Source organism: Emys orbicularis, chromosome 9 (assembly GCF_028017835.1).
Source record: "Emys orbicularis isolate rEmyOrb1 chromosome 9, rEmyOrb1.hap1, whole genome shotgun sequence".
In the NCBI taxonomy this organism is placed as follows: Eukaryota; Metazoa; Chordata; order Testudines; family Emydidae; genus Emys; species Emys orbicularis.
The window spans coordinates 19,075,440-19,096,212 of record NC_088691.1 but is presented as its reverse complement, the minus strand read 5'-3'; the positions used below and the strand labels follow the sequence as shown (position 1 = coordinate 19,096,212).

The window sequence follows — 20,773 nt, the reverse complement described above, 5'->3', positions numbered from 1 at the left end:
AGTACACTCTCAACTAGCTGCACAGTGCATCTATTTTTAAGTGTGCCCCTCAGACCTAAGTACATTTTCTACTGCGCTTACTTAATACTAAGTATTCAGATGGTGATATCTGTATTAAATCAAACCCAATTATTCAGCCAAACAAAGACTCTAGGCCTTAATGAGGGCTATATTGTACCAAGTCTCAAGTTTCAAACACCATCCTTTTTTTGCTGAAAACTGGTCTAAAAATAATACAGTTACCATTTTCAACCGGGTTTAATCAAACATGGGAGAAAGTGATTGCTGGGAATTTGCCAAGCAAATTCTACTTCAGATCAAAACCCATGATAGAAGACATTCGCCCTAAAGGTTAGTGTTTTGGAAGCCGTGTGTGTGAAAACAGAAGCTTGTACTAGCAACTGCTTTGCCACCCTAACTACAGCAGGCTCCTGCTGTAATGAGATGTAATAACCAGTGTGCAATGCTGAATCTTATCAGAATAGCTGAAAGCCCTTTTTACATTTGATTTTTTAGAGCTTGAAATTAACTTTTTCAGTCTAGTTCAAATAGATCAGTGGGCATAGGGATGAACTATTCCAGGAAGTTGATCTCCAATCTATCCAACGCATTTTGTGGACCCTTCAAATTTACATGCAGACGATAAAGACTGCATCATCAATGACACAGACATGCCAAAACAGGAGCCATCAGCTGCCAATCTGCAGCATTCTGTATAAAAATCACAGCAGACGTTAGAGCTGGCCGGAAAATTCTGATGACAAATGGAAATTGAATTTTTTGAAAATGTTTTAAATGTTTTCCCATTTCTAGCAGATGTATTTTCATGCTGCTGAGCTCACCCTCACTCAGAGCGGATGCTGATGGCTACTCCAGTATGACAATTTGGAGGGATGTTCTAATTTAGTTCTTTCCTTGCCTGCACACTACTTACCCAAAGATGGCTAGTTTAGTTGACTTTGGGAACATCCGGCCAACAAAGTTCCAACGTGAGGAAAAGGCAGAGAGAGAGAGAGAGAAAGAGCTAGAGCTGCCTTCATGATTCTCAAAGGGGCACTAATCCCTTTATAAACAGGTTCATCCTGGAATACTCACCACTTTATTTCTCTATATTTTGGTGTGCTACGGTCTCCCCAAGTCTCCCTGTTAACATTTCTCCCTTTATAACAATAATAATATTACTTTGCACTTCATCCAAGTTCTCAAGGCATCTTGCAATGGTGGAAGAGTATCATCATCCAATTTTGCCTCAGAAGAACACCTGCCAATATGCCACAAGGCCAGGGAAAAGAATGGCAGGATGTTGATGACCAGTCTGAGTCTATAAGTTTCTCTCCCAAGTGACCTCATGTACACATTTTCCACTAGTGGTTGCACAATGATGACTCCAATTAACTGCACTTACCAAGAGATAACACAATAGTATTAGCACACGTTACTGTGTAATTACCCCTGATTCCAGGGGAGTCTCCATGAACATAGTGATTTCGCTGTTACTGTGTAATCACATCCCGTATTTCACTGTAACTATGCAATTAAGCTGTCACAACTCTAGCTGCAGATGCAAGAGCAAAAGAGAGCATCCATCTTTTAAAAGAGCACTATTGCTTGTGGTTCATATTGCGGCAGCACCTATGGGCCTCAATCCCATTGAGGCTCCACTGTGTTAGGTGCCGGACGACACACGGGAAGCTAATATCCCTGTCTGGAGGATGTTACAATCTAATGTGAAACAAGCCACAATTTCCATATGTAACCAACACTAGAAGGGGAGTGGGTAAGGGAAGATGAGGCAAATGGTGATAAGAGCACCTGGTTACAGGCTAGCTCTGTGTACAACATGATTGTTCTGTAGAAAGGGTAAAGTTACCAGCCTGCCAAGTAACAAGGACATCTAGCTGTATTCACCTCATGCGGAGATATGATAAACTTTGTAACTCAGAAAGATTTCTCATAGCCCAGTTGAAATGAACAGGGCCATCAGTGACTACGGGAGCTTTATGGAGATTGTTGGACTAGGGTTCCGGACACTGGACTGCGCATCGCGAAGTCACGGGTGGGTTGGGAGAAGGGCACTCAGGTTTAACAAAATGGCACCCGCTGACTTTTTTCACTCAAGATGGAAACTGTAGATACCTTTGTGTGCCAACATTATATTCAAAGGCAGATTGTGGCTGGCCCGTGTGTCGGTGCCCATTGAGTGAGGAGCAGGATGTAATGCCCCCCTCTCCAGTGCAGGGGCCAGCCACAGGTGCATTTCCTCTGATCTGCTATGCACAGGTACTATTCCCTCTGATAGTGCCTCCAGGGCACTAGCCACCCAAAGGGCCTGTGAAATCAGAGCCATGCTCACAGAGCTGGCCAACCATGGAGGAGAGCACATGCTGCATCCCTTAAAAGGAGGCACCATGGGCATTCGCCTCCCATGGAAGAGCTCCAGGCATCATCATGCCTCAGTAGACAAAATGTCTCCCTTGCTCCCATCATGGCTTCACCCTCCCACTATTGAGGGCTCTGGTTAAAAGGCATAATCTGGTCATAAGTAGCCATTGCTATGAGTTACACTTGATGTGCACACCGGGACTGGAGGTGATCTTACAGACAGCAAGGAAGAAAACAATATACGGTAGTTTCATCCCTTCGTATTTTATTTTCCCATGGCCAGGCCAATCCTAGCTTGGCAAGAAAGTAAAAGACTGGGAAACCAACCTGATTCACCTTTATGTCCCTATAGAACACAACCCATTCTGGAACCAGAGACGCCACCATGACATGCTTCCCAGAACCTAACAGTGGGGTCTGTGACATCTTGTCTGGAACTCCCCCAAAGGCTGCACACTGCATTTTTCTCCATTGCCTCCAGCAAGTGTTTTAATTTTGTGGCCAGCCAGCAAAGTACCTTGATTCTGTGTACAGATTGTCAATACCACCTCAGTCATCAGTGGGATAGTGGTGGGAATCACAGTTACCTGCCTATCAAAAACACTTTAATTAAAGACCATCTTCCACTGCGATTGTTCTTCAACACTTCACCCCTCACAGGGTGCTCTCCCGGCAACAGCCAGTGTGTTGCTTGCCCTGGGTTGTTTTATTTCCTAAACTCCCAGATGTCCGTTTCCCTGATTGCATTTGTGGTCTGCAGCCCCCAAAGGTGATGCATTGCTTCCATTCCTCCCTGGCTCTGTAGGGCCACAAAAGCGAAATGGGAGTCTGGAGCATAATTTGTTGCCAGATGGTTTCTTTCCACCCATTTAGGATGGCAAAATAGAGAGGTAAGATATTCAGGCCATTATAAACATGACTGTTTCTGCTGTCCATCTCAGTCTTTCCTCTCTGTATCCCATCATCCTTGGTATCTATAGCCTGGGAACACAATTTGCCTTAAGTCGGGAGGAAGTGATTACCTTCTGCGGTTGAATGGACCCTCCATCACTGAACTGTGGGGAGAGGGCAGTGCAGAATGGTCACCCTCGTTTGAAATTCCCTTTTATGATCTTCTTTAATTCACTGCCCATCACATGCTTACTACGTGCTGACTCTTTCCATCCTGTCCCTTTGCTATCCCTCTCCTTGTTGGCTGTAAGGTGACCAGAAAGCAAGTGTGAAAAATCGGGACAGGGTGGGGGGGTAATAGGAGCCTATATAAGAAAAAGACCCCAAAATTGGGACTGTCCTTATAAAATTGGGACATCTGGTCACCCTAGTTGGCTGGGGTTCTATGGGAGAAGATGCGATAGTGATGTGATATTGTCTTAATGTCACCACGTTCGGGGTGGTCAAGCAGTGGGGGGCACAAGGAGGCACAATGTTTCCCAGAGGCACAACCTGTCCTGGGGCAAATTCCCAGCTCTAGGCCAGATTATGCTGGGCTCTTATCGCAGAGCAGGATAGGAACTTTCCCCATACTTGTCTGGCCTACAAAAGGGCCAGGCAGAATTCCAGCCTCTATGCTTTGGGGCGGGGCCATTGTTCTGCTCTCCTCTCATATGTACATGCTGCACGCGGGAGGGGAAAGGGGTGGGATAAGCTGCACCTCATGAAGTAGTGTAGTAGGGAAGACACTGTCTCTGTGTGCCTGGGACCTGTGGGGGCACTTGGGTGAATGCTTCCTAATGGTGCCTCTGAGATGGCACTCCTCCACCTTGCCCCTTGTTATGGCCAGACCTCAATGGCACAGTTAAGCCATCAATATTTGCACCCGTTTTCAAACCTCAAAGTCCCGATTTCATTCTCACAGGGTCCCATTCTGTGATCCTTGCTCTGCAAAGTAGTCCCTTTGATTTTGTGGGCTCTGCCTGAGAAGGATGGTACTAATCATCACGAGTAAGGGGATCAATAACCTGTAAGGACCACACCTGCTTCTTATTTGAGAGGTAGCCCAAGAACATTTGTATCATTATGATGAGTAATATAGCTTGTTCACTCCTGCATAGATTGGAAAGGTCACACGTCATTGCATTTTGCAAAGTGGGTTTTTTTCCTTTTTTTAATTATAGTTTTATGCTTGATTTGCCTGGAGTACACAGTGTGTTGTGCAACAGGCTTCCCAAATTAGTGCTGGGGAAAAAAAATAGAGAGGAGAGGCAGGCAGTACCCTCATGTGTCAATTAAAGCTGAGCCACATCAGAATTAACAGTTAAAAATAACATGAATGACTTTGTTCTTTCTGTAGGTGACCTGTCTCCACGATTTCTTTGGGGATGATGATGTGTTTATTGCCTGTGGTCCGGAAAAATTCCGCTATGCACAGGATGACTTTTCTCTGGATGAAAACGGTAATATCTCACGCACTGATCTCTACTCTGTCTACTTGGGCTTTTTTTCCCCCCACCCCACCCCACCCCACCCCACCCCAGTTTGATTGAGGTTGCTTGTATTTTGTTGCTTTTTTTTTTTTTTTAGCACAAGTAATTAACATCCTTTTGGCTTATTGGACAGTCAGTGAATATTGTAATCTGATGGACATTGACTGATTTGCCACAAGGCAGAATAGGTGGACTCATTAAAGGCACTAATATTTTATACTCATTGAAAAGCAACATAATCTGTTAGCAAATGTCCTCCTAGTTATATGCATATGGTTGATTGTAGTATCAGTTACTCTATCCCCGAGTAATAAAAACAGACTCACAAAATGATCTCCACTCTTGTGTTTGAAAGATGTATATGTGTGTGTATGAAATGGGAGCTAAGGCAGTTATGAGCTAAGGTTCCTCCACGGTCTACTGTGGTTGGTTGTAAACAGGAGTAAGAGTTGAAAAGGGGTGAACATTTTAGAGCATGCTATCCCTTTTGGAGGTGATCTATCATCACGGTTTGTCTCCAGTCCAACTGCAGCGCCACATTTATAGTGCTGTAGGGATCAATGATAAACTAAGATATGAAATCTATGATATCAAGGAGCATACACGTCTTAATTGTAGGATTTACCTAGGTGCTTGCAGTTATCCAGTGATTGCACACCTGTAGGGCCAAATTCTCTGCTGCTGTCAATTAGTGCAACTCCACTGACTTGCGTGGAGTTTTGTCCATTTATACGGGCAGAACATTTGGTCCCTAGACTTCAGCTTGATGCTTCCCAAGACGCCCGAGGTATTCAGGTATCCTGTGTAGCCTTAGTTGTGAGCTATTATATGCTACAAATGCAACAAAGCATTAGCATCCAAACAGTGCTTTGCATTTAATATCAGCGTGAGAGTCAAGTGAGATCTGCTCTTCTTGAAATTCGGGAGTTCACGCAGCTCTGAGGGAGCTCCATACTGTAAAACAGCTTGGATGAAATCCTAGCAGAACAACTTGAAAGGAGGCCGAGCGTTGTGGTCCGATGCCCCCGGATTCCGAACACTTTTCCAGTTTGGATGTCTTTTAACAAAAATAAGCCTGGCCTGATTTTCAGAGGCACTGAGCTGCAGGTGCTCAGCAGACAGTGTTCCTTTCGCCCTCACCATCTTCCCATTCTCCACCAGCATCCCTCTCTGTTATAAATCACACAACACAGGGATCCAGGATCAGTGTGTTTCCTGATGGCTTGCAAATGAATGTCTTTCATTACAATCTCTTTTGTCACGGGCATGTCTGCCTCCCCAGCTGGAAGATGTGCACTCAGATTGCTGGCCATTAGGTCCTGTCTGATGAGACATCAAGAGACAAGATGAGAAGTAGTACAAGAAAGGTGTCTGTCATCATTTCCCTCCAAAATGCCAGTCACAAGTTCATCCGTCGAGTTCCTGTTGCTCTTCCAGAATTGCCGTGTCTCTTGTGAACCCACTGATCTTGGCAGCAGCATCTTAGGCTGCAAGAGCCAGTCTTATAGCAAGCTAATTAAAAACTCTGGATGAAATTCCAGCTCTATTGAAGACAATGGGAGTTCTGCCATTGACTTCAGTGGGGTCAGGATTTCATCCTCTCTCTCTCCATGTGTGTATCTGTCTAGATACACAGACACGTAATGGTTGCCTTTAAAATGTCAATATTTGCCAATGGTTATCACACAGTGGCATATAAGATCCCGCATTATTTCCATTATCAATTATAGGGAAATGCTGTTGTCTTTTAATGGCAACCCCTTCCATCCCTTCCTTTGTTTATGTATATATCAACTCAGCTATAACTATGGAGCCACGATCAGTGCTTCTTTAATACCATCTATAAGATACCATATTCTTTTAAAAACATTAAACCTTCCAATGTCTAATTTACAGGTTTTGCATATTATGCATCTTATGGCATTAAACAGAGCGAACAGGTTCATTGCTAATTCTAATTAGCCTTGTGTGGTATCCCTGGAGCACAGTGCAAAGTACTGGCATAATTTCCTCTTTTTATCATATTGCATGACCCAAAAGCAAACTTTCCAGCAAACTGTCTGGAAGAAAGAAAATGAGGCTGGCTGCCTCATTTCAAGCCAGGGGGGAAATTTAGGGTGATTACATTTTCATAGATATTCTGATATAGAAATAAATAAATAACGTACATTTAGGTCAGACAACTTGTTTTCGGTTGACCAATCATTCATCTTCTGTGTGCTGCCTTATTTCATTTCCATTAGGGAATCCAGTCGAGGGGATTTTAAATCCAAACGAATGCTGGCTGAGCTGAGCTTTCCCCATGAAACACAGGCTGTATGTGGGAGATTTAAATTGGAGAACCACCGTAATGTCCATTTTTAAGGGTATCCATGTAGAAGAGCTAGGTCTAAGGACACAGGGCTGAACTAATCAGCATTTAACAAAGGGGAAATCCTCTTCTTCTTATCTTCCCCCTATTTGGACGAAATTAATAACTTTAAGAAGTGGAGAAGTACACTTCCAGGTACCTCTCAGTTCAAGTAACTGCTGAGTTCAAGATTTGGAATGCTTGAAATCCTAGTTCCTGTGAAGGTTTGTAGCATTTCTATGCCTCTTTGGAGCCTTCGTAAATGGTGTTTACGTTTTCCTCTGTACCCAGCGCATTTATTTTTTAAGAAAACACAGTTGGACTGTAATCTGCTTGTGAGTGTAAGAGCATGGGCAGAGTGCCCAGGAGACAGGACTTCATTTTTGTACATCTGCATATGGTGCAGCTCCCAAAAGACTGCAGCTTGGAGAAGTCACAGAAGAGGGTTTGTTCAGGATGGGTGAAATTCTCTCTGGTGCAGATGGTCTATGCACCCACTTAAAGACTTTAATGCAGGGCCATAAGTGAGGCTTAAGTGGTTCAGTGAGGCTTGTGCTGGTTTTCTGCACCTGAGTAAATTTCACTCATTGTCCGTAGCTGTTACACATGGTCTGGTTAGTGTGGGCTGCATTTTATCACCTTTTACCCTGGCCTCAGCTGGCCAGGAGACATATTAATTGTTCTTTATTCTGACTTTTCCCACGGTGCACTCTGACCATTGTCAATATGCTGCAGAGATTAATTAGTTAATGGACCCGATTCATCACTTAGGGTGAGCCAGTGGAAACCAGCACAGCCGAGGCTGTAGGGCCACGCCAGTGGTAAGTTTGCCTGCAGTAAGAGCATAGAAGTGCAAACAGGGGCGGCTCCAGGCACCAGCACAGCAAGCGCGTGCCTGGGGCGGCAAGCCACGGGGGGCAGCCTGCCGGTCGCTGTGAGGGCGGCAGGCAAGCGGCTTTTGGCAGCATGCCTGCGGGAGGTCCGCCGGTCCCGCGGCTTCGGCGGCAATTCGGCGGTGGGGATGCCGATGGCGCGGCACCGGCGGACCTCCCGCAGGCATGCCGCCGAATCCGCGTGACCAGCGGACCGCCCGCAGGCACGCCACCGAAAGCCGCCTGCCTGCCGTGCTTGGGGCGGCAAAAAACATAGAGCCGCCCGTGAGTGCAAACCACTTGCAACCCCACTCTGCCAGGGGAACGAAACTGACCTAGGCAGGCACTGAATCAGCACCTCTGACAAGCGAGCTCTGCTGGATTTTAACGCTGCCCTTCCCCAGGGCGAATCTGAGAGCTGCGTGGGAATGCCAGCTGCCTCCTGTGCTCAGAGGGGTTGAATCTTCCCCAGTGTTTGTAAAGCAAATTGAAAATATGAAGTGCTGAGCGGTTTTGTATTTCTTTCATTAGATTTACAATACTGTACACACCTTGTGCCCTCGGTGCTTTCCACAGGGTAAAGGGCCCCTAGCAATTAAAGTCAATAAGAGAACTAAATATGCTTGTCATTTATTTTATTAGAGTGCCGTGTAATGAAAGGGAATCCTCCGACCACTCCAGGCAGCAAGTCGTCCCCAACCCCTCAGAAGAGCTCAGCAAAGAGTCCAGCCCCCATGCGCCGGAGCAAGTCTCCAGCCGATTCAGGTAACCATCAAGATGGTGAGTGATTGTTTTCCGGTGGATGAATATTGATTCCATCCACACAAGGAAACAAATGCCATGTATCTTTCAATACAGTGACCTCAGGCATTTCCTGTTATTTTTATTTATTTGCATGGTGATAATGTCTAAAGATTCCAATTAAGATCAGGGCTCCATTATTGTAGCCCCTGTACAAACACGCAGTAAGTTACAGCTCCTGCTCCAAACAGCTTACAGTCTTGAATAGACAAGACAATGAAGGTGAGAGAAAGGGAATATTATTTATCCCCATTTTACAGATGGGGAACTGAGGCATAGCGAGATCCAATTTTGTCAGAGTAGGTGTTTTTTTCTCTTAGATGTACTTTGATTTAAAATAACCTCCTGTGCAATGTGAGTGTTAATAATTATGTAGTCTGGAAATATGCCTGTCTAATCCCTATTTAAGAAAACTAAGAACCTTGCCCATTGCAGAAGCCGGCCATAAACTCCTTAAAATGATACAGAGGCACCTGCCCAGAGCTGGAAGCTGCTACAGTAGCTTTTCATATTTCAGTAGTGTGGGATATGCCTCTATCCCTCCAGGATAGAAATTGGCAGGTTGTCTAGCAACTGCCCATGTTGCACCCTTGTGATAGGGGTATATATGTACCTGGTGCAATTTGAAGCCAAGCCTGAACATTACATCTCTAATAACTGATACTTGGTGAAATCATATTATAGGAACAGTGGGCCTAGGGTGTTAATATTATCCATCAGAATACTTCCTCCAGGAGATGCAGGGAATGGCCTCTAATTAAAGTGGCAGACCCCCCTCAGAAGCAGGACCCAAGGTGCCTGTCCAGTCTAAATAGGGTTACCCAAAATGCCAGAGGGGAGCACAAAATCTTTCTACCCTCATAGAATACATGACCAGAATCATCATTCCTTCTCCCAGCCCCTTTATGCCTTGTAATTCAATGTGTGTGACTGGCCCAAAGAAAGCCGACCACTGCATTGCATTGGAAATATCTTAGGCTTTTTGGAAATAAAGCTTTTAATAACTAGTTTTTAATGATATTTTCCACAAGAAGCAGTTCATTTATTTTATTATGATGCTGTTAAAATACAGAAGAATACTAAGTTAAATTAAGGAACTAGTGTCAAAATTGTATGGTTTGAAAATTGTTCTGTCTCTAAAAGGTGATCCCATATTATATTCCTTTCCTTCCTGATTCGTCATGTGCTTTTCTTAAAACCAGTTTTGGTGTAGCCCATACCCTTGCTACAATCCCAAACACATACTATATTTGTCTAAGTGTATTGATGGCATGATCCAAAGCCTATTGTCAGTGGATGAACTCTGACTTCATTGGGCTTTGGATCAGGCCCTGAATGCATTATGAGATATTACATAAGCCTTCCTCTGAAGGATCAGGTATTAATCTCTTCCAGAACCAGAACTGTAGACTATATAGACAAACAGTCCAACATGATGTAGCAACTTCTGTATTGCTGCTATCCTACTTGCTGAGCAACTCAGTATGAACAAAGTGGTGAATCATGGCTTTGCTGATGGGTCACACAGGGTACATGCAATAGTTTGTTTGCATTATATAAATCAGTAAGTAGGACATTTAGGACTGCTTATCATTTCTGGATATGGTAGTAAACAGGGCCGGCTCTGGCTTTTTTGCCGCCCCAAGCAAAAAAGCCTCCGGCCGCCCCCCCCCCCCCAGCGGAGGGGGGGAGGGCGGCCTGAGCCCCGGGGGGAGGGCGGCGAGCCCCGACCGGGGGGAGGGCGCCGGGGGGAGGGCAGCCGGAGCCCTGGGAGGAGGGCGGCGAGCTCCGGCGGGGGCTCCGCTCTCCCCCCGGCGGCCGGGGGGAGGGCGGCCGGAGCCCTGGGAGGAGGGCGGCGAGCCCCGGCCGGGGCTCGGCTCTCCCCCCGGCGGCCAGAGCGCCGGGGGCAGGGCGGCGAGCCCCAAGCGGGGCTCGGCCCTCCCCCCAGCGGCCAGAGCGCCGGGGGCAGGGCGGCGAGCCCAGCCGTGGCCCCGCTCTCCCCGGTGGCCGGAGCGCCGCGCCGCCCCCCTCCAGGTGCCGCCCCAAGCACAAGCTTGGTGGGCTGGTGCCTGGAGCCGGCCCTGGTAGTAAATGGTCTGGAGGTAAGACCAACAGTGAAAGACAACTTTCAAGTAGATCCCTCTAATCCCTCTCGACAGTGACCCTTTAACATTTTCATGTCCTCAATATGGAAAGAAATGGTTGCCTGTTCTGTTTCATAAGAAAAAAACCAGCTGAACTCTTTGGTGCTGTTAATGTAATCAGTAGATCCTTTGTTGTTGTGTCAGGATGGAGAGAAAAAGGAACACCATCTTGCCTTTCTGTTCCATTGAGTTTGTAATAAAGGCTCTGGCTTTACAGTGCTGACTAAGTCAGACTTTACGCACACAGTACATGAGAGAGAACACTCTATTTCATAAACAGCCAATAGGCTCAGCTGGATCTTGGTGGTACCAAATTACAAGAGACAAGCAAGATGAGCAAAAAATGATGCCGAGTATGGTCCTTATTAATAAAAGATTTTGACCCATTTTCATGCCGTTCTCACATAGTTTATCTGAGTAAAATGCAGAATGAATCTTTGCTTCAAGTAAGTTAATATTTCTGCAGTTCATTAGACCTCCTATCCCTACTTGTAAAACTTGTTTCCTCTCTCATTCTTTCCATTATTCTCTTATTGGAAGTTGGAATTTCCCAGTCTCTAATCTATTCTGTTCTATTATTCATACGTTCTTATACCCGTGCTCATCATCACAGTATCTGAGCACCAGTATGATGCCCTCTGACATAGATGTAGACCTTAATGCTGCCCGAGCCCTAGTCATTACACTGATATTATGGTGATGAGCATGGTATAAGAACCTGTATAGAATAGAACATATTTCCTTGTGTTTATCGTCTTTATTATGCAATTTCTCTGCAAGACCAGATGGGAAAATTACACGTTATTCATCATCAACAAAAATCAGAATGTACACAGCAGTGGATTTGCCTCTGGCCATCATTCAAGAGTGTTTACCTGAGCCCACACCCTCATACATACAGACAATGTAAATCTTAAGGCAAATTCTGCCTCCAGTACTGTGGCTTATTTGTCAACAAGGAAATTAATGGTGTTTGCAGATATTGGACAAAAGGAATAGGCTGCTTATACAGTACTGGTAGAGAGAACTGCCCCAGCACAGCCTTCTTGTGCTGATGGTCCTGATGATGCAGCTTTGATAGCCTGAAAATGTTGTCCACTTGCCCTACTGTTGGTTCCTAGAAACACTTTTGATCTGTCTGTGTTGACATATATAAAATATTCCCCACATTAAGGCTTTTGAAGCATTTGTTATACATGAAGCAGTGGTGGTACACTGGATAATTCATAGGTATGGGAATCTGGAGACCTGGGTTCTATTCCTGTCTGTGCCAGTGACTTAGTTTGTGACCTTGGGCACATCACTTAACCTTTCCCCTTCTTTTGGGGGTAGTGATACTTATGATCCTTGCACAGTGCTCTGTAATCCACAGATGAAAAAACTCATGGAAAGATTCACAGAAAAAGCTTTGAGATGGTTTTTATCTCTGTATAATCGGAGAGCAGTATAGACAAAAAAACTAAACTGGTCTCACAAGCTCAGAAAAGTCCCAGCGCTGGAATGACTGTGTGTGGCATCCTTCATGTTCAAAGGCATCTTCTCCTTCTGTCCCCTGGCCCATCATTTTTGTGCCTTCCTGCTGGGGTAACTGATTGATTGGCCTGGAATCTCTAGCTCTACCTCATTATCTTCCCCCAAACTCAAGGAGAGAGAACCAAGCTGAAGTTAAGCCCTTATTTGTCATTGACCTGAGACAACCCTGCAGTCTGTCCCATATTCACTATGGTCATGTATCCATTGATATGCAGTAAATTGTCAGATTATGCAGGTGCATTGGGACCTACGGCATTCCTTCCTGGAGCGCCACCAAACACTGGGTGCATATTTGCTATCTTGGCTCCAGTCACTGCGGTTAGAACTGCTTGCGGATGGCTGCATGTTAATAGTTAAGAAAATATAAAAAGGCGGGTATATAAGGCTGTCTCTGAGTAACCTAATTATAGCCGCTGTCAGCTTGATGTGACTTGGAATGTACTGATTATTCTGCTCTGGTTTGGGAATTTTTATTATAGCAACCCTTGCAGAGTCTCACCCAACTATGTACACGATCAGATCTCATGCCCCAACCCCCCCCCCCCCCCAAATTAACAATGATAAAAAAAATCCTTCAATTGAACACTTGTCATTAAAAACAAGCATCAGGCCTGTGCAGGGAAGGGCCACGACCCCGATCGTTGCCGCTTGCTGCTGCAACGATCCAGGCTAGCTGGTCTTAGAAGTAGAACAGGAATTGCTGGCACGTTGTTGCCTTCTGCCAGAGGGAGTTTCTCTTCAGAAAACTCTCTCCTTCAGTCTAGACACACCCTGGATGCACCATGAAAGACTCAGTTCCCTCCAAAATGAGGGCTCTATCTAGAGCAGGGGTCGGCAACCTTTCAGAAGTGGTGTGCTGAGTCTTCATTTATTCACTCTAATTTAAGTTTTTGGGTGCCAGTCATCAGGGCCGGCTCCAGGCACCAGCCTGGCAAGCAGGTGCTTGGGGCGGCCACTCCGGAGCGGGGCGGCACGTCCAGCTATTCGGCGGCAATTCGGCGGACGGTCCCTCACTCCGGCTCGGAGCGAAGGACCTCCTGCCGAATTGCTGCCGCAGATTGCGATCGCGGCTTTTTTTTTTTTTTTTGGCTGCTTGGGGCGGCAAAAACCCTGGAGCCGGCCCTGCCAGTCATACATTTTAACGTTTTTAGAAGGTCTCTTTCTATAAGTCTATAATATATAACTAAACTATTGTTGTATGTAAAGTAAATAAGGTTTTTAAAATGTTTAAGATGCTTCATTTAAAATTAAATTAAAATGCAGAGCCCCCCGGACCGGTGCTGCCTTCGGCACGCGTGCCAGAGGTTGCCTACCCCTGATCTAGAGGCATCCAAATCCCACCTCCTCAATGTATCCTCCAAAAATGAGTTAGCTAATCTATAGGAAGAGGCCAAACTATTTTCTTAGCACACTCCTGCTCTCCCTTTCTTTACCAGACATATTCAATCTTGTTTTCCCATTAACTGTAACAATAGCTACCTGAGCTGTCTTGGTTCCAGGCCACTTCTTATTCATTGTAATGAGACTGTCTATTCGCTTCAATGTTTTCATCCTTTTGCAATATCTCTGAGATGTTCAATCTTTTTGTGTGTGTAGTCACTGATGCCAGGAACTAGAACTAACATTCATTACAATAAGGAATCACCTCAAAATATTCAGTAGGTAACCAGCCATATTACTTATGAACCAAGCTTTTCCATGAACCAGGCTAGGACTATAACAGCGTTTAAAAGAGAACTGGATAAATTCATGGTGGTTAAGTCCATTAATGGCTATTAGCCAGGACGGGTAAGGAATGGTGTCCCTAGCCTCTGTTTGTCAGAGGATGGAGATGGATGGCAGGAGAGAGATCACTTGATCATTGCCTGTTGGTCCACTCCCTCTGGGGCACCTGGCATCGGCGGTAGACAGGATACTGGGCTAGATGGACCTTTGGTCTGACCCGGTACGGCCGTTCTTATGTTCTTATGTTCCTTTCCTTCTCCAGAGGACAAATATTGGATTGTCACAGAGGCACAGGGTGTCTGAGAACCAATAATCACATTCTACTGATGAGAGCAAGCTTTGTATCTCCTAGGGTGTCCCTTCTTCCCTCTCACTGATAGAGTTGTGGCAGGCCTGTACATTTAGCTTCTGAGTGCTGCCTGTGTCATTTCTCTTTTGATACAGTGGCTGTTCCCAACATTGAGCAGACTGTTGCCATATGATGGGTCATTTCCCTCTGAGTCTCAGACTGAACTTCCTTGTTGCTTTGACACTGCTGGTTTCTCACATATTATCATGGCAATGTGAGCTAATCCACTGAATGTATCAAATTGTTAGCAATTCAGAATGTACTTCTGTAGAACCTTTTTCCTTGTCCTTGTTTTCCGTGAGCCAGATGACGGCCCAATCTTTCACCACAATCGTCCAACAGTCTCCCAGATTGCTGTCCCTCAGTATAGAGGGAAAGCAAGATTCATGGAGCTGATAAGAGCAAGTAGGTCTGGGGCAGAGGTGAAAGTAAGCTGGTACAGTCCGGTAGGGAGTACTGGCAAGAGCTGGTACATCGCCGACTGTACCGGGAGGGGGCAGCTTCCCCAGTCCGGCAGTGGCCGGAGCCCCGGGTCCTTTAAATCAGCGCACAGCCCCGCTGCTGGAGCCCTGGGGTAGCAGCGGCAGCCGGCAGCTCTGGGGTTCTGGTGGTGATTTAAAGGGCCTGGGGCTCTGGCCGCCACTACTGCAGCGGAGCCCCTCGCCCTTTAAATCGCAATCAGAGTCGTGCTGCTGGAGCCCAGAGGTAGCGGCGGTGGCCAGGAGCCCCGGGCCCTTTAAATCGCTGCCCGAGTCCTGGGGCTCCCGGCCAATGCCGCTACCCCGGGGCTCCGGCAGCGGGGCTCTGGCAGCGATTTAAAGGGCCCGGGGCTCCCAGCCGCCACCGCTACCCCCGGGCTCCGGCAGCAGGGCTGTGGCGGCGATTTAAAGGGTCTGGGACTCCGGCCGCCGCTACCGCAGCAGAGCCCCGGGCCCTTTAAATCACCGCCAGAGCCCCGGGGCTCCCGGCCGCTGCCGCAGCTACCGCTCCGGCGGTGATTTTTAAAAGGCCCGGGGATTTAAAGGCCCCACCTCTTCCAATTGAGACCCCTCCCCTTCCGGCCAAGGCCCCGCCCCCCTGTTCAGGACTCCGGCGTACCGGTAAGTCCTTTAAGTTACTTTCACCCCTGGTCTGGGGTGGAGTCAAGTCTCTGTACCTCTGCTCCCAAAGCACCCACCAGCAGAACTAAACTGGTGCAGGGAGAGTTTCAGGGACTAGCAAATTGCACCTGAAAAGAGTCTGCAGCAGGTTACTTTCCCCCTGGGGTAAGTGGGAGCAGGAAAGGAATTATAACTCAGGCCTTTACCTAACGGTTCAGTCTAGCCCTCCATAATTCAAAAATTCAGAAAGGCCGATTCTATCCATCTCACTCATGCTGAGCAGAACCTTACTGCCAAGAGAAGGTCCATTGGTTTCAATAGAACTATTCTCATAGTAAGCTATTATCCAGTGTAAGGACAGCACAATCTGACCCAAAGGTAAGTTTCCTTAGAATTTCTGTTTCCTTTCCCTGTGCTATCTAGGTTGTAAGATACAAATGGAATGAACAGATCTGGAACTCCAAATGCAGGGATCACAGGTGGCTAAATACCCAGAGCCTGACTGTGATCTCACGTACATCACTATAAACTAATGGATCCCATTGTGCCTTATGAAATGTCTTAGAGCAGTCTAAAGGGTCCATAAAAGGGGGATTAAACTGCCCTGGCAAAATAGGAGCTGACAGACAGCTGTCATAGTAGCTATATGCTGTTCTTGCTCCTGTCCCCTGGTTCAGGGAGCATGTTGGACGAAGAATGGGTAAGAGGGGGCATGGCCCTAGAACATTGTTTTCTAGTTATTACATTCTGGCGTAACAGCCCGCACAAGGCTGTTACATGCTGGTGCAATTTAGAGCAGCCCCCAAGGTATTTCTACATTATGCCATTGGTCAGGCAGGCCCTGGGTATGGCAGGACTGGGGAGGCACAGAGGTGGCAGGAAAAGGAGAATGTGCAATGTGGGCCAAATGATTTAAGCCAATGTAAAGCCAGCATAAGTAAGATCAAAATTGGGACAACAGATCTTTAAAACCTGGAATAATTTAAAAACCAACAAAAATACAGAGATAAATCTTAGTTAATGAGGTCAGGCGGAAAATGTTGGTTTTGTCATTTATCATTTGTATTTCTTTATTTTGAAAAATGTATTTAATCTATCAGTAACATTTACCAAACTCCCAGAAATTCCTCCCCTAAACCGTTGGCATTAAACCCATATGATAACTCAGATTTAGCAAGATATTTTCGGATCAGAACTATAGTATGTATGAAGCAAAAAGCAAGAGGAAGACCAAGGACAGGGTAGGCCCATTACTCAATGATGGCGGGGGGTGGGGGGGAGAGAGCAATAATGGACAATGTGGAAATGACAGAGATGCTTAATGACTTCTTTGTCTCGGTTTTCACCAAGTAGGTTGGTGGTGTTTGGATGTCTAACGTAGTGAATGCCAGTGAAAATGAGGTAGGATCAGAGGCTAAAATAGGGTAAGAACAAGTTAAAAATTACTTAGACAAGTTAGATGTCTTCAAGTCACCAGGGCTTGATTAAATGAATCCTAGAATACTCAAGGAGCTGACTGAGGAGATATCTGAGCCATTAGCGATTATCTTTGAAAAGTCATGGGAGACGGGAGAGATTCCAGAAGACTGGAAAAGGGCAAATATAGAGCCAATCTATAAAAAGGGAAATAAGGACAACCCAGGGAATTACAGACCATTCAGTTTAACTTCTGTACCTGGAAAGATAATGGAGCAAATAATTAAGCAAACAATTTGCAAACATCTAGAAGATAATAAGGTAATAAGTAACAGTCAGCATGGATTTGTCAAGAACAAATCCTGTCAAACCAACCTGATGGCTTTCTTTGACAGGTTAACAAGCCTTGTGGATAGGGGGGAATCGGTAGATGTGGTATATCTTGACTTTAGTCAGGCTTTTGGTACTGTCTCGCATGACCGTCTCATAAACAAACTAGGGAAATGCAACCTAAATGGAGCTACTATAAGGTGGGTGCAAAACTGGTTAGAAAACCATTCCCAGAGAGTAGTTATCAGTGGTTCACAGTCATGCTGGAAGGGCATAACAAGTGGGGTCCTGCAGGGATCAGTTCTGGGTCCAGTTCTGTTCAATATCTTCATCAATGATTTAGATAATGGCATGGAGAGTACACGTATAAAGTTTGCGGATGATACCAAGCTGGGAAGGCTTGCAAGTGCTTTGGAGGATAGGATTATAATTCAAAATGATCTGGACAAACTGGAGAAATGGTCTGCAGTAAATAGGATGAAATTCAATAAGGACAAATGCAAAGTACTTCATTTAGGAAGGAACAATCAGATGCACACATACAAAATGGGAAATGACTGCCTAGGAAGGAGTACTGCGGAAAGCAATCTGGGGGTCATAGTGGAGCACAAGCTAAATATGAGTCAACAGTGTAACACTGTTACAAAAAAAGCAAACATCATTCTGGGATGTATTAGCAGGAGTATTGTAAGCAAGACACGAGAAGTAATTCTTCCGCTCTACTCCGCGCGGATTAGGCCTCAACTGGAGTATTGTGTCCAGTTCTGGGCGCCACATTTCAGGAAAGATGTGGAAAAATTGGAGAAAGTCCAGAGAAGAGCAACAACAATGATTAAAGGTCTAGAAAATATGACCTATGAGGGAAGATTGAAAAAATTGGGTCTGTTTAGTCTGGAAAAGAGAAGACTGAGAGGGAACATGATAAAGTTTTCAAGTACATAAAAGGTTGTTACAAGGAGGAGGGAGAAAAATTGTTCTTCTTAACGTCTGAGGACAGGACAAGAAGCAATGGGCTTAAATTGCAGCAAGGGAGGTTTAGGTTGGACATTAGGAAAAACTTCCTAACTGTCAAGGTAGTTAAGCACTGGAATAACTTGCCTAGGGAGGATGTGGAATCTCCATCACTGGAGATTTTTAACAGCAGGTTAGACAAACACCAGTTAGGGATGGTCTAGATAATACTTAGTCCTGCCATGAGTGCAGGAGACTGGACTAGATGACCTCTCGAGGTCCCTTCCAGTCCTATGATTCTATAAAATCAATGTTTTATTTTCAGGCTTGAAGAAATAATTCTGTCATGCCTTTTCACTCTTTTGGAGTTTTTGCCTTTGGTAGAATTCATGTGTCAGATCAGGGTTCAGTTGTACAAATATTTGTTCTGTGACGGGGGAGTCTATGATTTTTCCAGCAAGAAATGATTAACATCGGCATGCCCTCAGTGACTCACAGGGGAGATCAGCAGGGCATTGAGTTTAAATTTAAATATGACCTTTTCTAGCTACAGTGTCTAGTGGCCTAGGATTGACTTTGGCTCGGGGAACCAATGATCAGATCAGCAAAGGACTGTTTCTGGACTTTAATTTCTTGCTTCTCTAATGGGATAGAGTGACAAATGCATTTCCACAAGGCAGCAACAATTAGCAGAACAGATACAGAACATCAGTCAGGCCTGACTGCAGACCTGACTCCCAAGGGTTATTTTAAATGAATGTGTTAAAAAGGCAGCAGATGTCTTTGGGATTATGCACAATATTGCTCAAACCAGCCTGCTATCTATTTCCACTTAAGCTCCAGCTAGCCATCAAGCTACACTATATACTGTATGGAGATATTACATGCTAAAAGCTACGTTCAAAGAATGTTAAGGTTGTAAAATCAAGCACTCCAAAGTCAGGAAATCTCTGATTTAAGGTTGCCCATGCAATCTGAATTCCGCCCCTTTTTGTGCATGTATTATGATAGTCTTTAATTACATGATCACATACTATTTTTTCCATAGGACCCCTGCCTCCTTCAGTGTGAAAAATTGACAGTGGTCACTGAAAAGTAGCTATTTACTATTTTATTTTATCCGTATTGTTTGGTCCCAGGCATTACTACTGCATACTATACAAACCCTGCTCTTAATACAGAATTATTAATGTCCTCATTGTCTTTTCTATGGCACTCATCACTATAGTATCTGAGTGCTTCACAAAGAATGACTATTATCCCATTTTACAGATGGAGAAGTGAGGCACAAAGAGATTAATATCAGATTGACCATTCATTTTGGGTGCTCCATTTGAAATGCCTAGGCCCGGATTTTTCAAAGTACTTAGCATTATACAGCACTTTATGTTTAAAGCACAGCTCCCATTGACTTCACTTGCAGCTGTAAGTACTCAGCACTTCTGCAAATCAGACTGCAAGGCCTCAAGTCAGGAATCCAGAAAATGAGGAACACACAATTAGTGACCATCTGGGGAAAATTTGGTTTAAGTGATTTCCCCAGCTTCATACAGGAACTCTGTGACAGAGGCTGAGGAGATAGAATCCAGTTCAGCAGAGTAGCAGTCAATTGCCTTAACCATGAGACTGTCCTTTCTCTCCCTGCAGTCCCTGCCTCATTCACTGTCCACCTTCCATCTTCTGCAACAAATGAGGCAGGTGTCTTACAGACAATAGCCTCTTTCACTGCACAACCCTGATTCATCCCTAGAGCACAGTCCATCCTGTGCACTGAATGAAAAAATAATATGTAATCATATAGTTAAAGGCTGCATCATAAGGGGGCTGAACTAAGATTGCACAGGCATATATAATATTTTATACATATAAACAATAAAGGCTTAATTTGTATTCAACCATTCATTAATTCTGAAAGTTGATTATAAAGTCTGGTTTTCCAGGAGCTATGCATATAGGTGCTGGTAGCCTGTGATAGGTCAGACTAGATGATCTGGCCTTAAACTCTAAACTCTTATGACTCTATACAGGGCCAGATCCCCAGCTAACGTAAATCATCATAGCTGTATTGACTTCAAAAGAGCTATACCAGTTTGACCGGTTAGGAGAGTGGTGGACAACCTACGGCCCATAGGCTGCACGCGGCTCATCAGGGTAATCCACTGGCAGTCTGCGAGACAGTTTGTTTATATTGACCATCCACAGGCACGGCTGCCCGCAGCTCCCAGTGGCTGCGGTTTGCCGTTCCCAGCCAATGGGAGCTGTGGGAAGTGGTGCGGGCCGCAGAGATGTGCTGGCCACCGCTTCCCGCAGCTCCCATTGGCCAGGAACGGCGAACTGCGGCCACTGGGAGCTGCAGGCGGCAGTGCCTGCGGTCAGTCAATGTAAAACTGTCTCACA

At 45.4% G+C, this 20,773-nt stretch overlaps 1 protein-coding gene across 4 annotated transcripts in view; it reads left to right on the top strand.

Moving 5' to 3' along the window:
* Nucleotides 1-20,773, top strand: part of DCX (doublecortin) — a 100,920-nt gene that overhangs the window by 67,393 nt on the left and 12,754 nt on the right. For 2 of the 4 annotated variants that reach the window (XM_065411013.1, XM_065411011.1), the window contains exons 3-4: nt 4,673-4,775; nt 8,670-8,792. In XM_065411013.1, coding sequence (XP_065267085.1) covers nt 4,673-4,775; nt 8,670-8,792 — 226 coding nt within the window. Of the gene's footprint in view, nt 1-4,672; nt 4,776-8,669; nt 8,808-20,773 lie in introns of all 4 variants that reach the window. The other 2 variants (XM_065411012.1, XM_065411010.1) reach the window with 1 other exon arrangement.